General features: G+C 38.0%; 1 protein-coding gene across 1 annotated transcript; it reads left to right on the forward strand.

The window, feature by feature from the left end:
- The first annotated feature begins 7007 nt into the window (after positions 1 to 7007).
- LOC109147108 (uncharacterized mitochondrial protein AtMg00810-like) lies at positions 7008 to 7745 on the forward strand. The gene has a single exon (XM_019294756.1). It carries the CDS (start codon positions 7008 to 7010, stop codon positions 7743 to 7745), a length of 738 nt encoding a protein of 245 aa, XP_019150301.1.
- The last annotated feature ends 1928 nt before the right edge of the window (positions 7746 to 9673 follow it).

The raw sequence follows: 9673 nt of genomic DNA on the forward strand, positions 1-9673 counted from the left end.
TTGGGTCCACCTGAAAGGGGTTTTGCAAGCAACACATAGACAAACAGGAAAAAAACACCCGTTAGCATGAAGCTAAGTATAACCACACTCAACCCTGTAAAGCATTCTAGCATACACTTTGAAAACATTTGATATCTTTATAGCAATAAGCAAATTCTCAATCATCTTAAGATTTATCACATTTTTTCTAGATGCTTGCACCCTATAATATTAGCTTGCATTCTCATATATGTATAAGACTGATCATGTAGATTCATCAACATATAGGCTATACTAATAGCTTATCAAACAATTCATGCTTACAGATAATTTCATGCTAAAAGACCATATAACAGGTATTTACATACTTTCACATTCTTATCACATAACTTGATAAGTAGAGCTTCTAATACAACTCAATAATCATGCTCAAGGAATATCTTAAGTTAAACTTCTCATTTAACAACCTTTTACGATGCTCTATTCGCATACAATCATGTATTACATGATGATCATACTTCTTATGCAATCTTGTGCAACATTATAATCATACTCTTATGCAATCTAGTGCAATAATATACTCATTCTCATATGCAATCTTGTGCAACATTATAATCATACTCTTATGCAATCTAGTGCAATAATATCATATGTAAATGCTCATACACTCTTTTATAAAATAGAGTACTTTCTGTGGAGGTCTCTTTGTTAGTTTCTCGAGTCTCTCTTGACTCTCTTTCTATCTCTCGAGTCTTTATTGACTCTCATACTTGAGTCTATGTTGACTCTCTTTCTTGAGTCTCTGTTGACTCTCTTTCTTTCTCTTATACTCGTAGACGGCTTAGGGTTTCACAGAAGTGTGACTCACCCCATCGGGAACGGCATAATTCCGACCCAATATCTCCTACCGTTTACGGAACCAATCTCGTGGTTCAAACTCTATGGAATCAGGTATCCAACTATTAGTGTGCACACCCCCTAACCAGGATTCCAAGCCCGGCGGGAAGTTTCCAACCTCGGAACGTGGGAATACGCCGTGTTACATATACTGGGACCGCAATGTCCATAAATATCTCCCGAGAGGAACATAGTCCAAACGGTATCCTCAAAAACCTCACCGATATAGATAATACATAAATATATCTCTCATGCATCAATCTCATGCATGCAACAATTCTACTACTTCTCAATGCATCAAAGAATGATATACCACATGCTTATGGTTTTTGAAAGTATTCTTGGACTCATGTTGGCCCTTTATGCATTTTTGAAATATGACTCATGTGAAATGTCAAAATGCTCTATAACATGCTTCTAATTCATGTATAAACTAACACAAAGCATTCAAAAATATATCATCATGCTCGGTTCGCAACATTGCACTTTCTACACATTTCACTCAACAAATATGCTTCTATTCTCATTGATCAAATAACACAATTTAATCATGCTTTCATAATAGATCATATTCTCAAAGGATCATGCTTCTTTACTCAATAAAATATCATCAGATCAAAATAATCAAATAATTCTTCATACACAGTAAACTAGCAAATTATTCACTGTGTAGCAATTCTTCACATAATCCTTCATCCACATACTTGTTTTTAATCCAAATTCAACGAAATCAAAGCCAAAACGTGCGTCGTGACGATCCCGAAGAGCCAAGCCACAAGGGCCCGTAACACTCGATCCGAAACGACACGTAGCTGAGCCACAAGGGCCCGGCCACTGCACAAAAATCCTTCACAGACAATACTCAGGGACTTGGGGCGGGACTCTTCATGGTCCGCCCCTGGAGCCTCGTTGATGCGCCGGGACTAGGCAACGACCCTCCTCTAGGGCCGTGCCCTAGTCCCGTTCCACCACGGCTCTAGCCGGCGGCCCTTCTGATGGGCCGCGGCTAGGGCCGCCACTCTGATCTGGTGCACACTATGTTATGCACCAGATGACATTTCTCTTGCAAAATATCATCCAAACAAGTCCAAAACAATCTCAACAACTCACAAACACATACTAAATCACTTCTAAGCATAAACACATCAAAAGCTCATAGTTTCTATGGGGTTATACCTCTTGTAGGCTTCACGGAGCCAAATTTAGAGAGGAATCCATGGGGTTATACCTCTTGTAGTATAATCTTCTTGCTTGGATCTCTTCTTCCTCTTGACCTAGTTTGAGCCTCCTTCACCACCTACACTTTCCAACACACCTTCTATCCTTAGCCTAGAACCTCAAAGACTAAAGAAAACTAGAAGAGAAAAGAGGCTAGAATGAAGGATGAACAAGCTTACTAGGTTGTTGTCTCCCTTCTTGTTGTTGGAAGACAAAAATATGAGGAAGAGGCAAAGAATGAGATCAGGAAAATGAGATGAAATAAGGTGGTTTATATAGGGTACAAAACCATAGGATGATTCACAATGATTGGTTGAGGGCAAAGGGGTAAATTCCCAAGCTAAAAGATGAATCAATAAGGGATTTTGGATGTCTTGTGGTCCACCATGTAACATGAACCATAGGCTAGAAATGTTATCTTTTATTACTTTGGGGTTGAAAGTGAATTTTCTAAAAAGCTATATGGATGAACACTTGTTCAAAATTCCCTTTTGAATTCTCCCCGTCTCACTCAGATAAAATTCTCGATTTAAATCTTGGTACGCGAAGTACCCGAAAACTTAGGGATTTTCGAATGGGATTCATTTCTTCGGTGTCGAATTAATTTTAAAATGCGACAAAATTATTTTATTCAAACACCGATTGATCGCAAAATTTTTTTAATGGAGTGAAAAAGCTACTTTGGAATTTCTTAATACTAGATTTATAAAATGAAATTTTGGGTTGTTACAGTAGTTTGAATAATAGACACAGTGAAGTTTGTTTCCGGGCCAAACAAACTCGTGAACCTTTTTCTTTAAGTTCTAATAAAGCAAGTTCAATTTTTGAGTTAGTTCATTGTGATTTGTGGGGTGCTTATCGTGTTCCTGCTCTATGCGGTGCTAATTATTTCTTGACAATTGTTGATGATTTTTCCTGTTCTGTGTAGGTTTATTTAATCCCGACTAAGGGTGAAGTTCTCGGGATCCTAAAAAATTTTGTTGCCTTGGTTCACCGTCAGTTTGGCAAACAAATTAAATTTGTTTGGACAGACAATGGGACTGAATTCACATGTTTGAAAGGTTATTTTGATAGTGTTGGGATTATACATCAGACTTCATGCGTAGGAACACCCCAACAAAATGGTAGAGTGGAGAGAAAGCATCGACATATTCTAAATGTGGCAAGAGCGTTGCGTTTTCAAGATAATTTGCCAATTGAGTTCTGGGGAGAATGCTTTTTCACTGTAGGCTATCTTATTAATCAGACACCCACTAAATTGCTCAAAGGTAAAACCCCTTTTGACATTCTTTTTGGGCGCTCACCTGATTATTCTCTTCTTCGTACTTTTGGGTGCCTGTGTTATGCGAAGAATGATGCTCGAATTAAAGATAAATTTTCAAGTCGTAGTCGTAAGTGTGTGTTTATTGGTTATCCATACGGCAAGAAAGGGTGGTATTTGCGTGATTTGGAAAGTGGGGAGCGATTTGTTTCACGGGATGTCCAGTTTCTTGAGACCATATTTCCCTTTTCTTCTTCACTTACTGAGCATCATATGTCTCCCATGATTGAATATGTTGATGATATTTCCAATAACCTTGTTGGTCCCAAAAGAGGTAAGGTGAAAGTCTAGAGGGGGGGGGGGGGGGGGGGTGAATAGACTTTCAAACTTTTTCGCACAGCACAACAATTGCTAAGACAGAGATAAACCAAAACTCTTAACTAGATTGTTAGAGTATGGTGCACAGCGGAAATAAATAAACATAAAGTGTGTGTGAGATTGTGTGAGCAGTATATCTTCGTGAGAGCAAATATATAAAGAGCAGTATGTAAAGAAAGCAGTAAAGAACACAAGACAATTATAGTGGTTCGCGAGGTGGTGTAATCCTCCTACTCCACTTGCTCTTTTCTCCAAGAGCCAATTCACTATATCTACCACTCCTTGGTTCCAAGATACAATGAATTTCCGTGATCTAGTGCTTTGATCACAAAGCCCGCACTAATCATGCCCAGTGACACCACACTGCTGCTTCGGGTTTCACGTCGCCGCGCTACTATCCCAGGATTTCACGACTCCGCGTTACTTTACCCCCGTCTTCCACACTCCGGTAGAAACGTATCCCGTGATCTGGTGCTTTGATCACCAAGCCCACACCAATCATGCCCAGTGTCTCCGAAACTGCTGCATCGGATCTCACAGCTCCGTGTGACAATCCAGGATTTCACAGCTCCGTGCTACTTTCCTCCCTTCTCTTGTTTTGCTCCAAAACAAGTGTTGTCTTGCTTCCAACTTCTGAGACTCTGTAGATGATCTTCAATGATGCGCAGGTCTCTTTGATGAAGATAAACACTCTGGAATGATTTCTCTTGATAGCTCTGAGTGTTTTCTCTTTTTGAATATATCAAGTAAAGCACTTGATATTTTTGCTCTGCTTTGCTCTGTTTAAGAGCTCTCAGAATATTTCTCTTTTGAAGCTCTCTGAGTTCTTTTTCTTTTCTCACTTCTCACTTGAAGATTTTTGGTATGCTCTGTACCAAATGAGATTTTTGCTCTATGCTCTTTCAAGCTTAATTGCTCTATTCGATCTCTTGATGAGTTTCGAATTTTCTGCTCTCTTGTTCGTAAGTTCCCCGTCTTCAAGTCTTCATATCTTCATCATTTTATAGCTGGTAATGAGAATCTGTCCGTTGGAAAGAGACGCTCTCATTTTTGAAATCTTGTATCTTTTTGTCAGAGATCTTATCTTATCTTCTGCAAAAATGTCAGAAAGAGATAAGCTAGCCGTTGATGGAGTTTTATCTCCATGTAAATGAGCTCCCAAATTTCATCTGATACTCCTCTGGTTTTACGTTGAGTGGAAAATATCTGGGTCACAGTTTTGGTGTAGAATGGCTTCTCTGATCAGCTCTGAAGTGGTCTTTGTATCTTTGGGATTTAAAAATATTCATCAATTTAATCCCATACTAGTTAAACTAGTATTTTTCCTTGTGAGAATATTTTCACTGTAAGTTCATCTTCATCTTCTTCATTCTCACGTCTGGGTGTTCTCAAACTTCAAACTGGCTTTGAACTTCCACCCAATTTGAATTTCTCCATTGTAATTGACACCCAATTTCAATTGGCTTGTAATTCGCACCCAATTTGAATTTCTCCATTGTAATTGGCTCCCAACTGCTCCTGGTGCTTTCAATTGCTTCCCAATTTGAATTGTTGACTTTGACTTTGAAATTGGCTCCCAGACTTCTCCTGGTATTTGAATTTCATCTCAATTCAATTTGATCTCCATGTCTTCTTTGAATAATTGATCTCCATGTCTTCTTTGAATCGGTCCCCAACTTTGAAATTGCATCCCATACTACAACCTCAATTGGCTCCCAATTTCAATTCTACATTGGGCTCCCATATTGAATTGATTTCCATGTGAAACTTGCTCCCAATTTGAATTGATTTCCATGTGAAACTTGCTCCCAATTTCAATTGCTTCCCAATTTGAATTGATTTCCATGTGAAACTTGCTCCCAATTTCAATTGCTTCAAACTAGCTCCCATTGCTTCCCAATTTGAATTGATTTCCATGTGAAACTTGCTCCCAATTTCAATTGCTTCGAACTAGCTCCCAATTTCAATTTCTATGAAATCGGCTCCCAATTCCTTTGAATTGGCTCCCAAAGCTTAAACTAGCGCCCAACTCCATCAGATTAATTTAATTTGACTTCTCAAATTTTACCTTGTAAAATTGTTGATGGTGAGTTTCAAACTTGAGCCATTTCGGATAATATATCAAGCATCATCCACTTTGTCCGTACAGCTTTTGATTAAATCGCCAATCATATTTGATATACTTCTTTCTTTCCATAGATGCTTGATCTCCAAGTCAATTTCATGCATTCTTCCAATATTAATTTTCTTCACGAAAATTCTTCTGGGATATCTTCTTTGAGTAGTAGCGACGTGAATATTGTATCATTCATCTTCTTCTTCAATTTGTCATTTTCTCTAGACAAATTCTTGATTTTCGGCTTTATATCTTCTTCTTCTATTTTCATCCATCTTCCTCTATTTTTCTCTTTTCATAATTAAATAATTTCCCGATCATGGTCTAAGACTCTACTAGACCTATAAAAATAAAATTGGGGGATCTACAAATACAAATTTGCAATATCAAAACCATTACACTTTATTCCTAACAAACCTTCCAGAGACGCTTACTGAAAATGGGCTTGGGGATGATTTTTCCAATAATCTTCCAGAGATAATTGCTGAATCAGAAGTGTCTTTGATAGATGAAGTGACTAATATGAATGCAGTGAACTTACCCAATTCCAACTCTGCTTCTAGTGATGATGATGAGAACCTTGGTCGTGGAAAATAGGAAAAACGGGTTCCTACATATCTCCATGATTATATCACGCACTCTGCTAGTCGCATATCCCCCCTGCCATGTTCCACCTCTTCTAAAACGTCTTCAGGTACGGTACATCCCATATCTCAATTTGTTAATTATGATAAATTTTCTTTGGCACATCGGCATTACCTTGCAGCAATTACTGCTGAGCATGAGCCCACATTATTCTCTGAGGCTGTACAAGCTCCTCATTGGCGAGAGGCCATGCGCCAAGAGCTTCAGTCACTTGAAGACGATGGCACTTGGATACTTGAGGATCTCCTTCCTGGTCATAAAGCCATTGACAACAAGTGGGTTTACAAGGTTAAATACAATGCAGATGGATCGATTGAGCACTATAAAGCACGACTTGTTGTCCGAGGAGATCGACAAATCAAAGGAGTTGATTACAATGAAACATTTGCACCCACCATTAAAATGGTTACAGTTTGTGCCTTTCTCGCTGTTGCTGTTGCTCATGGATGACCTCTTTACCAAATAGATGTGAGTAATTCTTTCTTGCACGGTGATTTAACAGAGACAATTTACATGAAGCTCCCCCCTGGGTTTGTGTCCTCATGCCCGAACAAAGTTTGTCGTCTCCGAAAGTCTTTGTACGGTCTTCGTCAAGCTCCTCGGTGTTGGTTTCCAAAGTTGGCAGACTCTCTCACTAATTATGGGTTTCACCAGTCATCTTCTGATCACTCATTATTCACTTGCAATCACAATGGTGTGAAACTATATATTCTTATCTATGTAGATGATCTCGTTATCTCTGGCAATGGCGATACTGCTGTGCATCGTTTCAAGCTCTACTTGAGTAATTGCTTTCATATGAAGGATTTCGGCACATTGAAATACTTTCTTGGTCTCGAAGTCGCTCGCAACGAATCTGGTATTTTCCTTAGCCAAAGAAAATATGCTTTTGATATCCTTGAAGAGACTGGTCTCTTGGGTGCAAAACCTGCTGCTGTCCCACTCGAGGAAAACCATCGATTAGCTTTGGCTAATGGAAAAGAAATGACCGATCCTACCAGTTATAGGAAGCTCGTTGGTCGGCTTATATACATGACAGTTACTCGTCCAGATATTTGTTATAGTGTGCACATTCTCGCACAATTCATGCATAAACCGCAGGTTCCTCACTGGGAAGCTGCACTTCGTGTGGTGCGTTATTTGAAGGCTAATCCAGGGCAGGGGCTTTTCTTTGGGCTGATTGTGATCTACGTCTATATGCCTATTGTGATGTTGACTGGGCTGGTTGCCCTCTCACTTGTCGCTCATTGACTGCTTATTTTGTTCTTCTAGGAACTTCCCCGATTTCATGGAAAACTAAGAAGTAACATATTGTCTCACGCTCCTCTGTTGATGCTGAGTATCGTGCAATGGCTGCGGCAACAAGTGAATTGAAATGGTTAAAAGCACTTCTCCTTGATCTTGGTATTTCTCATGCTACACCGTTGAGTGGAAAATATCTGGGTCTCAGTTTTGGTGTTGAATGACTTCTCTGATCAGCTCTGAAGTGGTCTTTGTATCTTTGGGATTTAAAAATATTCATCAATTTAATCCCATACTAGTTAAACTAGTATTTTTCCTTGTGAGAATATTTTCACTGTAAGTTCATCTTCATCTTCTTCATTCTCACGTCTGGGTGTTCTCAGACTTCAAACTGGCTTTGAACTTCCACCCAATTTGAATTTCTCCATTGTAATTGACACCCAATTTCAATTGGCTTGTAATTGGCACCCAATTTGAATTTCTCCATTGTAATTGGCTCCCAACTGCTCCTGGTGCTTTCAATTGCTTCCCAATTTGAATTGTTGACTTTGACTTTGAAATTGGCTCCCAGACTTCTCCTGGTATTTGAATTTCATCTCAATTCAATTTGATCTCCATGTCTTCTTTGAATCGGTCCCCAACTTTGAAATTACATCCCATACTACAACCTCAATTGGCTCCCAATTTCAATTCTACATTGGCTCCCATATTGAATTGATTTCGTGGAACTTGCTCCCAATTTCAATTGATTTTGATTTCTCTGAAACTGGCTCCAAATTTCAATTGATTCGAACTAGCTCCCAATTTCAATTTCTATGAAATCGGCTCCCAATTTCAATTCTACATTGGCTCCCATATTGAATTGATTTCGTGGAACTTGCTCCCAATTTCAATTGATTTTGATTTCTCTGAAACTGGCTCCCAATTTCAATTGATTCGAACTAGCTCCCAATTTCAATTTCTATGAAATCGGCTCCCAATTTCCACTTGAAATTGCCACCCAAGTGAAACTTGTAATTGGCGCCCAAAGCTTAAACTAGCGCCCAACTCCATCAGATTAATTTAATTTGACTTCTCAAATTTTACCTTGTAAAATTATTAATGGTGAGTTTTGAACTTGAGCCATTTCGGATAATATATCAAGCATCATCCACTTCATCCGTACAACTTTTGATTAAATCTCTAATCATATTTGATGTACTTCTTTCTTTCCATAGATGCTTGATCTCCAAGTCAATTTCATGCATTCTTCCAATATTAATTTTATTCACGAAAATTCTTGTGGGATATCTTCTTTGAGTAGTAGCGACGTGAATATTGTATCATTAATCTTCTTCTTCAATTTGTCATTTTCTCCAGACAAATTCTTGATTTTCGGCTTTATATCTTCTTCTTATATTTTCATCCATCTTCCTCTATTTTTCTCTTTTCATAATTAAATAATTTCCCGATCATGGTCTAAGACTCTACTAGACCTATAAAAATAAAATTGGGGGATCTACAAATACAAATTTGGCATATCAAAACCATTACACTTTATTCCTAACAATTTCCCCTCTTTTGATAATGCCAAAACCTATACTCAGTCATTGGCTTTAAGTCTTTGAAAAATAATCTTTTTGCTCAATTTTATTTGACAAAGCCAAGATGAGTTTAACAAATGGTTTTCTAGACACAATCAAAAGAAACTTGTGAATTAAATTTTTAGACAAGCTCCTAAACGCATCTTGAATTATTTTTATTTTGATCATCATCAATTTTTAATTTTGTCGTGCGTTTTACATATTTCTTGTCTTTTAACTCACGAAAGTCTAATTACATTAAACAAATAAAATTAAAGACTCAAAATAGACCATGGGAAATTATTATTGATATATTTCGAATTTATAGAGAAAAATGCAATAGAGGTTCGAAAATAGAGAATATCAACTTAAGAG

Source organism: Ipomoea nil, unplaced genomic scaffold (assembly GCF_001879475.1).
Source record: "Ipomoea nil cultivar Tokyo-kokei standard unplaced genomic scaffold, Asagao_1.1 scaffold1977, whole genome shotgun sequence".
In the NCBI taxonomy this organism is placed as follows: Eukaryota; Viridiplantae; Streptophyta; class Magnoliopsida; order Solanales; family Convolvulaceae; genus Ipomoea; species Ipomoea nil.

Bases quoted from the DNA above. Each gene is read 5' to 3' on its own strand.
- LOC109147108 (XM_019294756.1), top strand. From the start codon at position 7,008: ATGAAGCTCCCCCCTGGGTTTGTGTCCTCATGCCCGAACAAAGTTTGT.